We start from the raw sequence: 19033 nt of genomic DNA, 5'->3' as shown, positions 1-19033 counted from the left end.
CGTTATTTAATTACAAAATATACTGGGACAGTTCCCCTGACGATAACAAAAAGGTTTACGCTAGCCAAAAGTTCTTAACTATGATACTTTATACTATGGGCTTATACAGAGAACGGCATCGCTACACCGGCGATTCAAGTGCCTTTTTTGACACATTTATACTCATGAGTATGGGTGTCAAAAACGGCTTAATACTTATTGTGAGAGTCAGTGAGACACTTATTAATAGTTCGTTTGAGTGCCAAAAAAACAAGACTATGTTGTACCGAAAAATGGATGAAAATGCGCACTCGGAAATTTGGCTTTTAACGCACTCGGGTAAAGAAAGTGCTGGTGGTTCACATTAAAATTAACATAATTATTGTTGATATATTTGTTGACAAATAAGTTCAATTAAATTAAATTTCCCATTTCCCATTTGCTAGAGAAAGAACCTCTACGACTTTAAGCATAGCCGGTGAACGATGCGGCTCTTTAGCTTTAGACATGTTACAACATACAAATTATACGGTTGAGGCCCTGAAATAAAAGTCATGAACTTGGATGTTTCATGTTAATTGTAGAATACTACAATAATCCATCTATCTTGGTCTAAGAAAAAACATTTTAAATCAATGCATACTTTCTCCTAAATTTGGCTATTATTTTATCATCATCATTGTAATTAGATCTATTGCAAATCGAATTTGATTTGTTGACTCATACTACATGAAAGAAATAATTAGTTCTATTTTTGATTAATATCACTATAAACTTTCTTTTTTTGTGAAATGTAATAAATTATAATCAAATGTTGCTATGATTGCACATTTATTACTGATCTTAAACTCAAGTGGTTAATTACTTGAAATAACATGTAATAACAGTAATGCTAAATTCAGATTTACTAAAACAATTTGTTCTTTAGTACAAATTTATAAATTATATATTTTAAATAAAAATGCTGAAAATGGTATACAATTAACTAATAATTATAACCTTTAATTAGAACCTTTCAACTTAAAAAAAGATAACATAATAGCACACTTCCAAAAAGTAAAACGTATTTATTATTATTAAATACAATTATTTAAAACGTTCTCCAATAATTTATAGTGTACAAAAATGTTATAAAATTAAATTTACTTTTCTAGTGCTTTCTATCGTCATCATCCATAGAATCCTCATTGCTGTTAGCAATTTCTTCTATTGGGGGTGGAAGGAATTCTCCCACATTTAACTTCGCCGGTAAACGATGAGGTTCTCTGACTATGCCATAAGGCTTCAGATGATAGATTAGATAATCCATAGTGTACATTAATTCTGGTATAACATAGTGAAATGATATCGCATTGTCCGAACAACAATCGAGTCCCTAAAAGAGAACCAATGGATTATAACATAAATCATAATCTAAATAAATTTTCGATTGATCTCACCTCGTCGTTTTTATAGAATGAGAAATTCCAATACCAAAAACCCGTATTTCTATCTGGTACTAAATGATCTTGAGGTACTGAAACAAACATTCGACCACGACCATTCCAATCCCTCGAATCGCCGGCAGTAACATTGAGATTCTCCATGCAGGCCCCAATTTCAAAATCTTCAAATTCATTGGTGTCGTTTATGCATATCTTGTTACTAGGAATACCTTCAACTACAAATCGACGAAGAGCCTCTTTACTGAGCACATATCCCGGTCCCCCTGCCATAAAACCTTGTTTAACGTAAGCTTTATACTTGAACCCAAAGTGGACGGGCGTCATTGGATGGTAGGGATATAACATATAGCGAAGATTCTCGATTATGGCATAAGTGTCATCATCTGTCTTGTAGAACCAATCTGCATCGTTGAAGTGATGTTTATAGACGTACTTGAATGCCTCCTTCACTTTACGCCATAAATTTACGCGGCCTTCTTCGACGTCTAGCTTAACAGTGGGCAGTTCATCGTCATATTCTGAGCTCATGAATAGAAGAATGTTGCAGCGTTTTCCCCAAGTCCGTTTTATATGGCGGGCTTTTTTCTTGTGGTTTTCGGGGTTTGTCATAACCCAGCAGAGAATACGCACTTCTTTCCTTAGCTGATCGGCCACAGTGGAATTGTCATAAGGGTGATCATGTCTAATCTCCTGAATTGTGGAACAATTTAGTGCAACAGGATTAGTTTCGTGTTTTAACTGTAAGCTAACTGAAAGTATGTGCTCGGAAATGATAATGTAGGACATGAACTGGGCAACGCAAAATCCAATAAAAAATCCAGATAAAAGAGTTATATGTAATTGCGTCTTAGAGTATCCTGCTGAAATATTCTTAATTTTTGAGAAATATGTTAAGTGTAATAAGTTTTTGCCGTATTAATACCTTGATCCATATTTATTTTGTGCTGGCAATTTTTACATGAGGCTTGTTACAAGTTTGAAACTAAATTTCTTGGTTTAATCTGAAATTCTGAATTCACAATACCACAAAGTGTAAAAATATTACTGTTTAATTAATATCTAGCAACAATAATTGTAATATTCAAGTGAAAATAAAGTGAACTAAGTTCCTGGACCATTTTAGTCATATTGAGCCAGAAAGTTTTAGAACCTACATATTGTAATAGTAAATTACAAATTTACCAGAAAATTGAAATTTTCAAGCACAATTTTGTACATAAACTGTTTCTTAGTAGCATTCAGTTAATAAGATTTTTATCAATAGCTAATTTATTACTGTAATACAGATATAATAATAAATAATACCTTAGCTTCAAAATAGTGTGTCAGCTAATGGAAGTTGTTATGCCAAATTTTACCAGAAAATTTAAATTTTCTAGAACTGGTTTGTTCACTTGCCTTTTTATGGTCGCTTTCAGTAACGACATTTGTAGTAAAAATACTTATTACATTGGAGCATTTTATTGTAACATTATAGTTATTCCTTAACAAAAATTATACAATACAATATATTTAAATGTTCGAATGCAAATTGATATTAGGATTGTTCATCGTAAAGGAATCAAAGTAATCAATGCGAAGCGGCGTTGTGTAAAGTTTGACCAGGCACCAAGTAACAAAACATCCAATGATAAAAATTAGGCCCTTACGATTTGCTAAAAATAATGAGATAGAATTGGTCGTATAGATTCGATTAAAATCTTTTAGATTACCTTCGTTAAACAAAAGTCCTGTTCGCATTGTGCTACTAACAATTTCTTTGGGTCCTTGTTGGCTTGAGAAAACAGCTACACTTTTAACCTTGAAATGCTAAAAATGATTGACTTATTGCTTATTTATATGATCGAATATGTATTGAAGCCACTCACATATAATTTTTTATTTCGATATTTTCTAAAACCGACTTATCTCTCGCATCGCATGTAAGTAACTAATGTCTGAATGATGATGAATGATATATTTTACTCAAAAAAAAACGATCCAAATGCACCTGTTGCCATTGTTTGTATAGAGAATAACGACAACTTTGGAAAAAAAGAGAAAGAGAAAGAAAGAGAGAGATATTCATAAACATAGAAATAGGGAGAGCATAAATAAATACGTACATTACAGTGGCTCAATGCTTATTCATTTAGTAATTCATTTGGCATCGCTCTTCTGATAAGCTCTAATAGTTGTTAAGATACTCGCTTCCATTGTTTTATTAATTACCTAACTTTCTTAAATTAACTTCACTTGAATTGGGCTCGATTACAGCAGATCTACTCGTACTTGTCTTTATTAATCTATCATCATCATCCACAGAATCCTCATTGCTGTCAGCGACTTCCTCTATCGGCGGTGGAAGAAATTCTCCCACATTAAGCTTTGCCGGTAAACGATGCAGTTCTCTGACTATGCCATAGGGCCTTAGTTGATAAATAAGATATTCGAAAGCATACATCATTTTCGGGTCGATATAGTGAAATGATATTGTATTGTCTGAGCAGCAGTCAAGTCCCTGAAACCAAATTAAATGCTTATATTAATTACCGTTTTAATTCGAATTCAAATCTGTTTTACTTCATCAGTTTGGTAGAAAATGGCGCTCCAATACCAATAACTCATATTCTTAATAGGTAGTAAATGCTGCTCAGGAATGAAGGGAAACATGCGTCCACGTCCATTCCAGTCTCTAGAATCCCCCGCAATTACATTGAGCTTTTCCAGGCAACTACCAACCTCAACATCTTCAAATTCGTTGGTTTCACTCCGGCACAACTTATTATTTGGAATACCTTCAACTACTAATCGACGAAGAGCCTCCTTACTTAGCACATATCCCGGTCCGCCTGCCATAAAACCTTGCTTAACATAAGTTTTAAACTTACAGCCAAAGTGCACGGGTGTCATTGGATGGTAGGGATATAACATATAGCGAAGATTCTCCATGATGGCATATGTGTCATCATCTGCCTTGTAGAACCAATCCGCATCGTTGTAGTGATGTTTATAGACGTACTTGAATGCCTCCTTCACTTTCCGCCATAAATTTACGCGGCCTTCTCCAACGTCTAGCTTAACAGTGGGCAGTTCATCGTCATATTCTGAGCTCATGAATAGGAGAATGTTGCAGCGTTTTCCCCAAGTGCGTTTAATGTGGCGGGATTTATTTTTGTGGTTGTTGGGATTGGTCATAATCCAGCAGAGAATACGTACTTCTTTCCTTAGCTGATCAGCCACAATCGAGTTGTCGAATGGATGATCGGGGACACCATCTGGATTTGTGCAAGTCCTTACCGAAAAATTATTGTTTCGTTTTTGCTGCTGAATATTGTGTGATGGAATGCTCTCAGAAATTAACATATTCGAAATAAACTGTGCTACATAGAAGCCGATGAACATGCTAACTGAAAGTGCAAAAATCATGTGCTTCATCGAATATCCCCCTGAAATATTTATAAATATTTAAAGTAAATTGTTAAATTTATTTAGAATTTTGTGAAAGTTTTACCTTGCTCCTTCATTGTTATGCTTTAAAGATAATATTTTTAGTTTTTATTCCATAGCAATTTAAGTTAATATATTCCCAAAATATTCCAATGCGACCACACATGAGTAAAAGAGTTCATTTTACCTATGTCAATAGCTAATTTCTTACTGTAATACAGATATAATAATAAATAGTACCCTAGCCTCAAAATAGTGTGTCAGCTAATGGAAGTTTTTATGCCAAATTAAAAATATTTACCAGAAAATTTTAATTTTCTAGCACTAGTTTATTCGATTGTCTTTTTATGGTAGCATTCAGTAGCGACTTTTGTAGTAAAAATACCTATTAAGTTGAAGCATTTTATTGTAAATATTCCTTAGCAAAAATTAAACAATTGCCATATATTTAAATGTTCGGATCCAAATTGTTCATTTTTATCGTAAAGAAGTCAAAGTAATGCGAAGCGTTGTTGTGTAGAATTTAACAGGCACCAAGTGACTAAACATCTAATCATAAATAAAATAGGTTTTAGTGATGGGATACAAATAATTATATATTGAATTGTTACCTTCTTTTAAAAATATCCTGTTCGCGTTGTGCGACTTACAAAGTACCTGGGTCTTCTAGGCTTGAGAAAACAGAGTTCCACCTGGATTCTAGATCGAATAGCCATCAGCACAAAATACATATGTCATTATCGATAAGCATAGTGGAATATTTGTAACCAATAGAAATTCTATAATTTTCATGTACTCAAATTTAATCTAAGAAAGCTATCCTTGGGATATTTTGCCCACTGTAAAATCGTATGAATTTTTTATTTCGAATTTTTTAAGACGGGATCAATTGATAAATATTTAATATGAGTTAAATTTAATTTATCTGATTATAAGTTTAAATGTGTACCAATAAATATTATTGTACATGTTTATAACTTACTCTTTACCTTAAATGTAAAACGTAATTTTTATAATCGGTTCAGTTACTTATGTTTCGATAAGAATAAAAATCGAAACACTTTTGTATTGATAGTAATAATTTTGTTAATACTAATTTTATGCGTTAAATACTTTGAGTAGATACTATGTAAAATTAAAAAACAAAGCAGTAATTACTTCATATCAGATAAACCCACTGCTTATATGCCAGTCCTGCAAGCAGTCCACTGCTTTATATAAATGTTGCACTAAATTGAAGCAGTGGCAATCATTCTATTACTAGCTGTGCCATTTTAGCCATTTTCACGCCAATTCAGAACAATTAGAAGAGACAATAATTCAAAAAACTCAATTTCCATCATTCGATTTGAAATGCAATTTTTTATTACATAAATATGAGTAATACACGTTTCATTAGCCATGCCAATACACTTAAATCCATGTACATTCATAGGTCTTAAAGCTGATCGAAACTTTAATGTCTTCATATTATATTGCTAACTAAATGGGACAAAATACGTATAAATGTTTTCTTTGTGGTTACTTACAATCCTAGTGATATATAGTAATATATATGATTCTTAAATGTACAATGAATATTTATGTTTGTATTTATGCTAATATAGTACAACAAAGCGATATGTGCGCAGACTTCATTACTTCATTACAAACTAAAGTAACAGCACTCAAGTTTTATTGTTTTGGTATTTGTACAAAAAGTTGTAGCTCAAGAGCGATTTAAAACAAATCCTGAGTGAATTAAACTAACACATAAGCCGACAATTCGTGGGGAGATGGCAAAGTAAAGTATGATAAACTAAATGTAATCTATTGAAAGCGATATTTACACAAGATCTACTTATATACAAGTGTCTATGGCCTATAATCACTGTGAATCCTTCTTCGTTTTGTCAGTGCTTGGCTCCTCTGGCTCCTTGACCGCTGGCATCAGTTCGCCCACCGCCAATTTATTAGGCAGGACATCTGGTATATTGACAATGCCATAAGGTCTCAGATGATAAATTAAATAGTCCAGCACATACATTTGATTGGGCGAGACATAATGGAAAGATATGGCGTTGTCCGAGCAGCAGTCTAAGCCCTAAAATTAAAATTGTACCACTGTTAGATCATCCGCAGTCTGATATTATTTTATCACCTCACCTCATCCGTCTTGTAGTAAATGTACTGCCAGTACCAGAACTTCTTGTCCGTATGTGAGGGTATCAAATGGTGCTCAGGTACAAAGGGAAAGAATCGACCTCGGCCATTGGTGTCCCTTGAGTCACCAGCCAACACTTTTACATTCTCCAAGCACTTGCCTATTTCCACATCTTCAGCGCCAGAGTTGTCGCTCTTGCAGAGTTTTTTATTTGGAATAGCCTCCACAACGAAACGCCGCACTGCCTCCCGACTGAGCACGTAACCCGCTCCTCCCGACATGTAGCCCTGCTTTACAAAAGTCTTAAACTTGCAGCCAAAGTAGACGGGCGTCTCGGGATTGTAGGGATATAACATATATCGCAAATTCTCAACGATCGTGTAGGTGTCGTCGTCTGCCTTGAGGAACCAATCTGCATCGTTCATGTGGTGCTCGTAGATGTATTTGTAAGCTTCTTTGGTCTTGCCCCACAGGTTGTTGCGTCCCTCGCCAATGGGCAGCGCCACAGCATCTAATTCCGCATCCTTGGCTGAGCTCATGAAGATGAGCTTATTGCAGCGCTTGCCCCAGGTGCGTTTCACGTGGCGCGCTTTCTTCTGATGATTGCTAGGATTGGTCATGATCCAGCAGAGAATTCGCACCTCGCTGTACAGTTTCTCCGCAACGCTGCTGTTCTCATGCGAATGTTCGTGGGTGCCGACGTCCTGCTCTGGACCGGCCAGCTCCAGCATGTCGTGACTGTGATGGGCATCGTTGACGTCGCCATGTCGATGACCATAGTATGGCATCGACTCAGTCCGTTCCGGGGAGGAGGAGTAGACAAAGAGCTCTGCTAGACAGAAGCCAACAACAAGTCCGACGATCAGTGAGACCAAGGAGCGTTTATTGGAACGTCCTGCTTTTGATACTAAATAATTTAATAAAATCGAATTGAGTGAATGTCATTGCTGGACTAACCTTCGTTGAGTAGTGAACGACCTAGAAGAGTATTGGCAGTCATTTGGCTTCAGTGCTATGGTCCGGCTGGGTGAAGGATTCAGTTTCTAACGCTTAGGGGCTAAGCAACTTCAAATCTGTGGTACTGCGACCGTAGCTTCTTTGGTAATGTTTCGTAGGTGTAGATCCTGTTTCACGATCGTCTTACATCTTCTGCAACGAATGGATACACGGAAAGCTGTATAGAGTAAATGTATAATATACTGGTAAATTCTTCTTTTGCATCATACTCGTCAACTCAAGTCACTGTCTACGAATCTGGTAGTCAGCGTGTTTTCAACTTCTCTGGTCGATGTTTCAATTACTAGTGCCAAACTATCTGAGCAGAGTGCTCGGTTGAACTGTGTTAATATTATGCGAAAACGTGACAATTGGACCGTTTGGAAGGCGTTGTGTGTCCCACAAAGCATCAGCTGCAACGTTTTCATTTGCTAAATTTTATCATTTTTCTTTTTGTTGCCATTTCCATGCATTCTGCTATGCGTTCATCTTTCATCGTTCATCGTTCAATGCTCGTCTACTCTCGACATTGCTATTGTCGTTGCCGGCAACGGCGTTGATATCAATTAATTATCTCCAGCTTGTTGTACAATGCACGTGTGTGTTTTCTGATTTGTTTACCTCTTGTTCTACTATTCTACTGGGTCAGTTATGCGCTCATTTGTGTCTTATGCAATCTTTTTAATTCAAGTAACAAGTCTATATTGTATTATTTAATATTATTGTTCTATTAAATTTGAAGAATAACTGAAATAATAACTGAAAGTTTAAGTAAGCAATTCACGCTGATTAACTAAATAAACCCACACAATACACAATTTATGTTCAAACATTCATTATTTTTGGTTTGATTGATCTTTATTTGAACTGCAATATTGAAGTACGCCAGAAAGCCATTACCTATTTAATTTGCCTAAGAAATCTGTTTATTTATTAATTTTTTTATTGACTTTGCGTGAACTATTTTGCGAGATTTATGAACATTTGTTTATAAACTCGATGGGATCATTAACACACCAGCTACGACAGATGTTTGTGAATTGCTTCCATCGATTGCTATTCGAACACACTGGCACTGTATTGTTATTAATATTATTTTTAGCAATAATACTTTATTTTCGCTTAACGAGCATTTGAAGTTGTGGTCTTACACGATGCGCTAACGAGCAGCAACTGCAAGTATAATGCATATAAGTCGAGGTTCTTAAAGCGACTTCGAGAGTCGTGTTGTCAAGAATATACTTTAATGTAGTTGCTGTTTATCTTTAAAACATTAATGGAAACCAAAATAGCAAAAAAGAACAAAACAAAACCGCAGCCTGTCGTAAAATGCACATCAATAGAATAATAAAAGATAAACAACAAGTCAATGCATTACGTATTGAGTTTAGATATGGGTTGCATTGTCATTAGGACTCCATTTATCGCTAAACTAATTGATCTGAGCCATGGGCAATTCTCATTTACTGAGAATGACATTGCCAACAACAATGCCGCTTATCGACTATTACATTTCAAAGTTTATCAGTTTCTGCTTTCCATAGTGTTATCAGATATAGCCGTCAAACACTAAATATCAATGGCGAAACATTTCAGAGACATGAAACACGATAATGACGTCATGTACGGAGAGCGTTTATTCCAGGTACTCTCAACTGATTAACTATTTTCGAAAGTAATTCGTTTTTTCTTATCAAATTATACTTAATAAATGATCATTTTGTTATTGCAAATAATATAAAATGTAATATGTAGCATATATTCGAATTCGTATTCAATTAAATTTTAATAAACTCATATGACAAGAATAGGACACAAAAAAAACAATTTAGAAAATGTACACTAGAGAATTGTAAAAAACTAATGTGAATAAGATAGAACTTTATACAGAACGCAAGAATAAGAATAACTTAAAAAAACACTTTAGTGAATTAAGTGTGTCAGTCAATTCTCTAATTGATAGTAAATTATAAAAAAATTGAGAGAATGAGATAAAATGGGACAAGCAAATGTTATTTGTGTGTCGCAAGTCTTGCGGACAATTGCGTTAATTGCACATTATATTTAACTTTCATAGCTTTTAGGCAATGAAATTTTGTGAGTGAGAACTATAAAAAGCATTTTATCTGTAAAAAAAAAACCTTAACGAGCTCCACCTACTCAGTAGATTATATAGTTGAAAAGAGTAATTAAAAAGTTATCAGATACAGATATGTTCGTATCTGTGTCTAAGACAACAATTTTGACAATTTTTAATCAAGTTATGGAGCAATGAAGTGTTACATTCTTAAAACTCATCATCATGTGGTGTCTCTTTCTTAGTCGACAACTGCGCGCGGTTACTGAAGGTTCGAGTTTTAGAAGAAGTTTTTATTGAGTGAAGCAAATGATTCCTTTAAAGGATCTTTAAAGTTGAACACAAAACGTTGAACAAAATGTGTGTCGAAAGTGCGTGATTGAAATATCTCTAAAAATAATTGCGAATAATGAAATTTCAACGCTTACTCTCAAACTGCCTAAGTGAAGGTGGCCACTGGAAAAGACATCCGATTTTGATTTTTACGGTCGGTGTTATTGTCGGTTGTTGCCTCATTAAAATATTTAACACACCTTTAACCATCGACGGATTCGATTCGTATATTAGTCGAAAAAGAGACTTTATCGAAAACTCCGAAAACTCAACGCCCCATCCCCACATCGATGAAACGTTACCCGATGTCGGCAGCTTTCATGAGCACCCTTATGACGATACAACTGTCGCCGATCAGCTGAAGAAGGAAGTGCGTATTCTCTGCTGGGTTATGACTAATCCTAACAACCACAAGAAAAAGGCGCGGCACGTCAAAAAAACTTGGGGCAAACGCTGCAACATTCTCCTATTCATGAGCTCTGGCGAAGATGATGAACTACCCACAGTCAAGTTGGACGTGGGAGAAGGTCGCGAAAATCTCTGGCGTAAAGTGAAAGAGGCTTTCAAGTATGTGTATGCGCATCACTACAACGATGCGGATTGGTTCTACAAGGCAGACGATGATACCTATGCTGTGATCGAGAATCTTCGCTACATGCTATATCCTTACAATCCAGAGACGCCCGTGCACTTTGGATTCAAGTTCAAGCCATTTGTAAAGCAAGGCTATATGTCGGGAGGATCCGGATATGTGCTCAGTAAGGAGGCACTTCGACGATTTGTGGTCGAAGGTATTCCTGATCCCAAGATGTGTCTTCCTGGCACCGTTGTCAATGAAGACATTGAAATTGGCAAGTGCATGGAGAATCTTAATGTAACTGCGGGGGATTCTAGAGATTGGAATGGACGTGGACGGATGTTCCCCTTCATTCCGGAGCACCACTTACTACCCGGAAAGGATAAGACTTTCTGGTATTGGAGCTATATGTTCTACAAAACGGACGATGTGAGAATAACTTGAGTGCAGGTTGGAAAATGGATGATAATGTGTGATTTCGATTTTAGGGACTCGACTGTTGTTCGGACAATGCGGTATCCTTTCATTATGTCTCTCCAGCTCAGATGTATGTCATGGACTATCTGATCTATCATTTAAAGCCTTACGGCGTAGTGAGAAGTCATAGTCGTTTACCCGACAAACTGCAAGTGGGTGAGTTCCTTCCGTCCCCAGAGATGGTGACTGATGCTAGCAATGAGGATTCCATGGACGATGAGGATGATGTGATTGGCAACACAACCTCAACAACGACAACAACAGTAAATTCAATTGCTGCAGCTACTGAAGAGAAAAACGATGCTGGGGAAGTGGTGTGACGAAGCAAATCTAATCATATAACCACAAAGTCAAACGAGGGACAAGTTCAATTGCAATTTGTGGGGGTGTAGACTATGGATTGCACCCGTAATTGTTACTGAGCCCGCAATTGATGGTTGGGCGTCTGTGTGTTAATGGGCCAGCAATTGAAATGGCAATTGTAATTGCAAATTAATTAATTTTAGGCATGAAATAGTCGAGCCCCAACTTAAATAGTTGCACACTTGCAGTTTGCTCTGCTTCCAAATGCGTGTCACCGCAATTATTTTGCCGGAACCGTTTTCGCTTTTTCAAAGCATAGCAATTAAAAATAAATTACATAAATTGCTTATCACCGAATCACTTTGCATTTCAATGCGAATTCATATGCCTACTGTAATTCAACTAGTTCAGCGATACAAACTCATGGAAATCAAGTAGCGAAATGTTCCTCACATGCAAACTAAGTCAAAAATTGTAGTATATAGTATTCGTATATATAGCAGAACAATTTGTGTCGAGCTAAAATTAAGTTTAATATCTGCAGTTTCCCTATATACGAGTATAATAGGCAAAAATTGCAATGCTTTGTTGTCTCAATGAACTCATTTTCAACGTGTTTCTAATTCATAGTTTTTTCAATAGACCATTTATTTGACGTTGCTTATTTACCTTGTTATATATGATATAAATACGCTTGAATTGTGTTATTAATATAAAGTTGTTTGTTTAATTTATCGAATAAGGTAATTCTTAATTATTTATTTATAAATTTCAAATCATAAAGCAATTCATAGACGGTCACATAAGATTTTCCTCTTTTCGTTTCATTAGCATAGTACATAATAATAATAATAATAATAACTCTAAATTCACGACTAGAATAACATCAATTTTTATAAATTTACTTCGCACTAATAGAGATTTTATAATTCCGAATATCAATATAAAACCGAATGTGTGTGAAATTTTAATGAAATAATTTGCTCATACATTATATCAATTTCCCATTGAAGTGATTGCTTTTAAATTCTATGCCAATTTAATTCAATTGCTCGAATTGTCTGTGAACTTCATAAATGCAAGACATGAACTCAAACTTTTCTGCTTTACTTAAAAAATAAAATGTATTTAAGGTTGTATTTTATGTTTAACATTTAAGGTTTATATTATTTAATTTTAAGCATCAGCACCAAAAAGTTTTGAACGATCATGTTTGTATACTGTATTTATAATGGTTGTATTTTAATTTATTATTTAATGTTAAAGCAATAAATTACGTAATTCATGGAGACAAGCATTATGACTTTTCAATTACCGACTCTATTCTAAATATTAATTATGTAATACAGAGTAATAAAATGATTATATCATTGAAAATTCTATATATGTAAGTATGTATACATCAATTCGCCCCCGCCACGGCGGGGTCACAAAACCGTGACAGTTCATTCACAGTGGAGCATTGAAGCACGGGTAACTGACAACAAACCAATTGTTAAATTGCTTTGTGTATTTGGACCGTCGCGGCGGTTAACCAATAAAGTCGGCCACGCTTAGCTAGTCTCTCAAAAAGAATTTAATTAAATTGTGGAATGTGCGTGTGAGTGTGTGTGTGTGCTTTACTATATTTTATTTCCTTCACTTTCAATTGCCAGATTGCCAGAAACAAAAAACAAATGTATATACATGGTTTTCTGCGAATATAATATAATACTTATACACACCCATACTGAGTTTATGGCCTTATCACGCAGAAGAGGAACTGAAATGGAAATTGTTATCAAAAGTTTTATTTCAGCTTATTTTTTGTTAACATCCGACTTTCGAGTGTTGCATTTGTCACCATTTCGACGTGTCTATGATTTCAATTTAATATTTACAGCCATATAAAACTAATGAGAACAAACTGAGTCATTATTATCTAAGAACTCTCTATAAGAATAAACTCGTTTTAAGAAGGTTGTTTTACAGCACTCTAAATCAAAAAATAACAAAAAATGTTCATAAAATAAATCCCCTCTCCTTTCTTCTGAATTTTGAAAATAATCAAAAAAATTTCTGCAAAATTTAAGCTCAATCCTTTCTCAATGCAAATTTTAAAATTTTAAACTACATATCCATGACTGTAAAAGTGAATGTAGTTCGTCTTTAAACGAAAATATAATGTAGAAAATGTACGTATGTATATCAAAATGAGTATTTTTGTATGTATGTATGTAGAATCTATGTATGTATTATATGTAATCTATGTAAAGAGTCATCTCTAACCCCATAAAGTATATATGTTTGTGATCAGCGTCAACAGTCGAGACGATATAACTATGTGCGTCTGTTCGCATGAACACATACAATAATAACTACAGTCTTTATGATTCCTGAAATACGATCAGAAACAAATTGTAGAAGTGATTTAAGAAATACTTTCTTATAGCAAAAAAACAGCTTCTGAAATCGGGTCTTAGATGCTTTGTCTGGCAATCTGAAACGTTTAGTGCTCATGATATATTTTGAATGTAGTACTATTTAAATATACCAAACATTGTCTCCGGTATATATTACTCTTTTCTTGCGTTATATTTATTTGCTGTATTTTAAGAATAATACCCGCCTGTTTTGCTTTTATTCAAAGTGAGTAGATGGTCGAGTGTGCTCGACTGTAGCTTTCTTAATAATTCTTTATATAAAAGAGTTAAGAATGAAAATGAATGCATCGTGAACGTGACAAAAAAACGTAAGTCATATTTGACTTTGTCTTAAAAATGTGACAGCAAAACTAGTGTGTGGCTAATAATTTCTAAGACAATTCTTTGAAATCCTAGCAATTATTAATCAATTTTAATAATAATTTTGATTAAGTATTGGTTGTTATTATTTTCCAATTTTCTTTATTTTCAGTTTCATCAATTTTCATCAAAATGTTCACTATATTTAAGGCAAGTATTTAGAGTTGGTCTGTTTTTAATTTTACTTTGTTTGTTTTGTTCTTTGTTCTTGGTGGAAAGATGTTGAGTGAAGATTACAAATAGAAACGAAAGGCGATAACAGCACTAACAATTTGGCTTTTTGTTCAAATATTTTACAACAAAAACCAAAATATATTCGTCAATATATCATTTAAATAATATTATTGATCGCTTTAAGTGAATCCACATTAGTTTATCAACTTTGAATTTAATCATTGTGGTAGAATTTATCTGGAAAAGTCCTCATATACAATTTTAACAATTTATATGCAAGCAGCTATTTTTTCCCTAATTTTTTTTTTTGATAAAATGTAATTATTTTTGCGATAGAATTGCCAAATGGGACTCGAATCCATCAAATGATAAGCTTTTTCACATTAAATCTAACCCATTTTTCCAAGTCGCTGCATTGGCGAAACCAAAACAACCTTATCACCTACATATATAGTATATATGTCTGTATAGAAGTACCTTGTTATCTAACTACAAATTTGTGAAGCATGTGGTTTAATTTTGCAGTCAGTAAACGAATTTATTTCTAAGGTCATTAACAGACATTGATAGCTTGGGCTTACTCATGCCTATGTAACGGGGACTCTACTGGTTTATCAATAGGTATTTCTTACAACTTGATGACAACTAAGGCAACCAATTATAGAAACCAGTTGTAAGTTTTCTGGTCGGGTGTACATACATATATCAGCCATATATAGGTGACACAGAGATGTAGACAAAGAGAGAAACGGAAAAGTATTAGACGAATGTTTATTGTTTATTATTACAAAGGCAAAGAATCTTTTCATCTTAAGATTGATTATCTCTTAAAGTTTGTAAAATTATTGATTCAAGAAGCGTTTAAACTTTTTAGGATGACATGTTAATCCATTGTTCTGTCAAAACATCGTGAAATCGATGAAATCAGCTGCAGGAAAATTAACATTATACAATATGGGGAACGGACTTAACAATTGTTCTTTGATTTTCGCAGACAAAATGCATTATTCAATTGAATACCTGATACCTGATTCTTAAATCCGGAATTTGATAGTTGCTGAAAATTAAGAACAGTTGGCAGTCTACTGACTCATCTAAACTATGCAATATGTTTATAATTCATTTAGGTTTCAAATTACTTTTTCTTAATTTGAAAACAAAAATAAATAAATAATGAATATTAAAATAAATATTAACAGTTGGCCTCCAGAAATATTTAATTACTCGAACAACAATGAATATCTTATGTCGCTCAATTTGCAATACTAAATGTTGTACTAATGTTTACAGTCTGGTGATAAACTTGATGTAAATGTTTTGTCTGAAGAGGCCATCCCATAAAAATTCTCAAGGTAATTGCATTAACGCGTATTGAGAATTGATTGCCTGATATGTACAGATTGATAACTAATAAATATTTTCATTAAATCCAGTTTTGCAAATAAAATACGTATCCCAAATAATAATACTTGAGATATTATCTCATAAAATTCATACATAAAATTCACTTAATTTATACAAAAACTCAGCTACAATTATAACATAGTATAAAAAACACTCCATGCATTTCAACAAAATAAAATAATTGTTGACAGCAAAATCCAACGCTTCCGAAGCATCGGGTCAAGCTGGCTATTATTAAAATTATTATTATTATGAAGCAGCTTATCATAACAAGTGGGCTCTGGGTCCACAGACCTAAAGTAATACAATCTAAGTACATATACTTACAATACATATGTACATACATATTTTATCAACATACTTATGTTATTGTACATCCGATCTTACTTGGGCGAAAAAAAAACAAAACAAAAATGGAAATAAGATCATTCAAGAATAAAACGGAATGAAGTAGAGGAGAGTAGAGATGAAGAGACTTTTGACAAGGCGTGAAGTGAGCGCGCAGTTCAGCTGCGATCATATTTAAAGAAACATTGAATAGAATCACAAATAAATTAAAGAAATGCAGCCAGACAACGAGGCAATGCATTTCACCCCTGGAGTGAACTATAGTGGAAAGAGAGCCACAGGGAGAGAGAGAACCGCTACAGATAGCAAACGGAAATGGCAACTACTGAGAGAGAGACTGACTAACTATCAGGCGCAAGAAAGGGAGAGCGAGAAAACAAGCAGACTAAAGGGCAGCTGTCGCAGCAGCGCGTTATAAATAAGAACAACTATTGGGGGCGTCGTCAAACCGAAGCAGCTACACGCTACACAGATTAGTCGCCTCTAGTGACAAAAACCCACGCATACTTGTTTATAAATAATCAAATTTTTTGAAATTTTTTCCAAAAATATATACATATACATATGTATTTTTTAATTAATTTGAATATGAAAAAAACACAGCGAACAAGAAGAGCATACAAATTGAAAGCTAAAACTGTTGCGTTACGCGAAATTTTGGTTTCTCCTTTCAACTGGTTCTTCGTGTACTTTCAATGATATTATTATGTTATTTCTGCTGGTGCATACATTTATGTAAAATTGCCGTTTATTGTTGGATACGTTTAAATCGCGTCATTTATTTTTACTGCGTTCTCAAACTGAATTCTTGAATGTGTTCATTTTTTAATAGCACTTGTCTGCAGTTTGAGTTTAACTTTATGAATTTTCATTGGGTTTTTGTTTTGACTTACTAAGCGAACTGGTCGCGAGCTCAGCGAATTAACGCTGACAAAACAGTGTTATACACTTTTTTTTGGATTTATGGTTTATTTTTGATTTTGCTTGTGTTTTAGTCTGGGTCACATTTTGTTTATTACAGCACTGTAAGCTACTTACAATTGATTTTTTGCACATTTATTCGCATTTTATATGTTGCTTGCTCGACTTTGTTTTCGTTGTGACGACACAGCAGGACGCTCCCAAAGGCCGCGCTGCTCTTTTCTTTTGTTTTGTGTGTTTGGGATTTGCTGCGCATTCACGATTCACGTTTTAGATGCTATTTAATTGAACGTTTTATTATTTTGCTTTGTTTTTTTTTTATGGCGATTGTTGTGTTCGAGATCCGCCAACAACGTTGCAACCCTCAGCAACAAACGACAATAATAATAATTAATTAAACAAAATTTGTATTTTTCCCCCGACTCTCTGTTACAACAACGCGAACGAACGCGCGAGCGTACGAAGTGACAACAAAACAGCAACTGCGAACACCACGCGAATATTTTAGCCCATGCCAAGAGGCAGCAATTCAAGTCCGAGAGAGGTCGGCACTGCAGAGAGCGAGAGTCAGAGAGAGAGAGTGATTATTTGTGAACACATGTGTCTACTGACCCCTCGAGAACTTTGAGCGGCGCCCAAAGAGCGACGCATGCGTTGCCCCAGTTTCATGCTCATGCGAGGGGTGGCTCATGTCAGAGAGGAGAGTGCATTGTCAACTAACGGATGCCGGCTTGCGGCCGGCTGCTGAGAGCATGTTGATAAAGCAACTTAATTAACTCAACTCAAGCTCATATGGATGAATTATTATATTAGATAAGCAACCGGGAGCGAAATTATTAAAGAGAGTCAATTTGTAGACTTGTAATCGAAAGTATTGCATTCCATTATAGTGACTGTGAGGCATGTGCCTTTTCGACACATTTGTACTAATAAGTACGGGTATCAAAAAATATACATACTCATGAGTACGGGTGTCAAAAAATTCCCATACTCATGAGTACGGGTATTAAAAAATACACATACTCATGAGTACGGGTGTCTAAAAAGGCACAAGATTTTTGTGACATGATTTTACGCACGCGGGTAAAGCTGGTGCCGGTGGTTATAAGTGTAGTGTATGCGGTAGGCACAAACACTCGGTAAAAAATAATGAGTGGACCGGCACGATCTCACTCTGTGAGAGCGAATTTTGTTTGTGCTACCCTCGACGCGTCCAGGCGTCACTGACAGCTGTCTTCGGAGAGTCGAAAGAGCCAAGCGAGAGAGCGATTGCAAGTTATGTTAAACAGCTGTTTGACGTTTCTAACTTAAGGGTGAGATAAGCAAATATTTCTATCGTCTCCTTTCAATGTCACTCTCATATGAATTGCTTTTTATAAAATAGGAAATAGGTGACTAACATACTCTGTAATGCAATTGTTTGCATTATTGTTTCAAGGCTCTTTAAAATGAGAACTTTAGTTATTAAATTTACTAGTCATAACAATACTGTTATCGAAGTGCAAATAAATTAATAGATTGCTATGTTTTGTGTAATAAGATAAGACATTGTTTCAGTTTGTTATGTTATAACAGTACAAATACTTAGCTATCGTAAATTTCCAATTGGGCTCGAATTTGTAGCAAAGTTCACAACCACTATAG

At 34.7% G+C, this 19033-nt stretch overlaps 4 protein-coding genes across 11 annotated transcripts; 1 reads left to right on the top strand and 3 right to left on the bottom strand.

Moving 5' to 3' along the window:
* Positions 1–1059: 1059 nt before the first annotated feature.
* On the bottom strand, positions 1060–2555 carry LOC132793026 (glycoprotein-N-acetylgalactosamine 3-beta-galactosyltransferase 1-like). 2 transcript variants are annotated; one of them, XM_060802629.1, is made up of 3 exons: positions 2347–2555; positions 1419–2281; positions 1060–1354 (listed from the first exon to the last, which is right to left on the bottom strand). In XM_060802629.1, the coding sequence occupies exons 1-3, from the start codon at positions 2354–2356 to the stop codon at positions 1130–1132; spliced, it is 1098 nt and encodes a 365-aa protein (XP_060658612.1). In that variant the 5' UTR covers positions 2357–2555; the 3' UTR covers positions 1060–1129. The 2 variants fall into 2 exon arrangements, with proteins under 2 accessions (XP_060658612.1, XP_060658602.1); XM_060802619.1 differs by having other exon boundaries at positions 1061–1354; positions 1419–2284; positions 2347–2554.
* A 331-nt stretch (positions 2556–2886) lies between these two features.
* On the bottom strand, positions 2887–5047 carry LOC132798966 (glycoprotein-N-acetylgalactosamine 3-beta-galactosyltransferase 1-like). 3 transcript variants are annotated; one of them, XR_009634002.1, is made up of 6 exons: positions 4918–5047; positions 3987–4852; positions 3530–3924; positions 3293–3448; positions 3137–3233; positions 2988–3079 (listed from the first exon to the last, which is right to left on the bottom strand). XR_009634002.1 is itself a non-coding variant. In XM_060811016.1 (3 exons), exons 1-3 carry the CDS (start codon positions 4928–4930, stop codon positions 2937–2939), a joined length of 714 nt encoding a protein of 237 aa, XP_060666999.1. In that variant the 5' UTR covers positions 4931–5047; the 3' UTR covers positions 2887–2936. The 3 variants fall into 3 exon arrangements, 2 of the variants coding, with proteins under 2 accessions (XP_060666999.1, XP_060667000.1); XM_060811016.1 differs by lacking the exons at positions 3137–3233; positions 3293–3448; positions 3530–3924 and having other exon boundaries at positions 2887–3079; positions 4295–4852; XM_060811017.1 differs by lacking the exons at positions 2988–3079; positions 3137–3233; positions 3293–3448 and having other exon boundaries at positions 3874–3924; positions 4295–4852.
* A 1148-nt stretch (positions 5048–6195) lies between these two features.
* Positions 6196–17871, bottom strand: LOC132793958 (glycoprotein-N-acetylgalactosamine 3-beta-galactosyltransferase 1). Of its 5 annotated transcripts, none has more exons than XM_060804143.1 (4): positions 17507–17871; positions 7954–8145; positions 6999–7903; positions 6196–6936 (listed from the first exon to the last, which is right to left on the bottom strand). In XM_060804143.1, exons 2-4 carry the CDS (start codon positions 7994–7996, stop codon positions 6721–6723), a joined length of 1164 nt encoding a protein of 387 aa, XP_060660126.1. In that variant the 5' UTR covers positions 7997–8145; positions 17507–17871; the 3' UTR covers positions 6196–6720. The 5 variants fall into 5 exon arrangements, with proteins under 5 accessions (XP_060660126.1, XP_060660151.1, XP_060660143.1 ...); XM_060804168.1 differs by having other exon boundaries at positions 6999–7894; XM_060804160.1 differs by having other exon boundaries at positions 7954–8142.
* Positions 9943–12583, top strand: LOC132793947 (glycoprotein-N-acetylgalactosamine 3-beta-galactosyltransferase 1-like). The gene is made up of 2 exons (XM_060804131.1): positions 9943–11408; positions 11468–12583. Exons 1-2 carry the CDS (start codon positions 10479–10481, stop codon positions 11774–11776), a joined length of 1239 nt encoding a protein of 412 aa, XP_060660114.1. The 5' UTR covers positions 9943–10478; the 3' UTR covers positions 11777–12583.
* Positions 17872–19033: the final 1162 nt, after the last annotated feature.

The sequence above is a fragment of the Drosophila nasuta genome, chromosome 2L, assembly GCF_023558535.2.
Source record: "Drosophila nasuta strain 15112-1781.00 chromosome 2L, ASM2355853v1, whole genome shotgun sequence".
NCBI classification, from domain to species: domain Eukaryota; kingdom Metazoa; phylum Arthropoda; class Insecta; order Diptera; family Drosophilidae; genus Drosophila; species Drosophila nasuta.
Note: the sequence above shows the minus strand (reverse complement) of the source record. Positions and strands in the feature narration are given on the sequence as shown.

Bases quoted from the DNA above. Each gene is read 5' to 3' on its own strand.
- LOC132793026 (XM_060802619.1), bottom strand. The intron at 1,355-1,418 runs GTGAGATCAATC...GTTCTCTTTTAG, and splicing joins CATTCTATAAAAACGACGAG to GGACTCGATTGTTGTTCGGA.
- LOC132793947 (XM_060804131.1), top strand. From the start codon at position 10,479: ATGAAATTTCAACGCTTACTCTCAAACTGCCTAAGTGAAGGTGGCCAC. The intron at 11,409-11,467 runs GTGAGAATAACT...TTTCGATTTTAG, and splicing joins TGTTCTACAAAACGGACGAT to GGACTCGACTGTTGTTCGGA.
- LOC132793958 (XM_060804143.1), bottom strand. From the start codon at position 7,996: ATGACTGCCAATACTCTTCTAGGTCGTTCACTACTCAACGAAG. The intron at 7,904-7,953 runs GTTAGTCCAGCA...TAAATTATTTAG, and splicing joins TCGTTCACTACTCAACGAAG to TATCAAAAGCAGGACGTTCC. The intron at 6,937-6,998 runs GTGAGGTGATAA...TTTTAATTTTAG, and splicing joins TTTACTACAAGACGGATGAG to GGCTTAGACTGCTGCTCGGA.
- LOC132798966 (XM_060811016.1), bottom strand. The intron at 3,080-4,294 runs GTAAGTTTAAAA...CATTATTTTTAG, and splicing joins GACACCCGTGCACTTTGGCT to CAAATCGTAAGGGCCTAATT.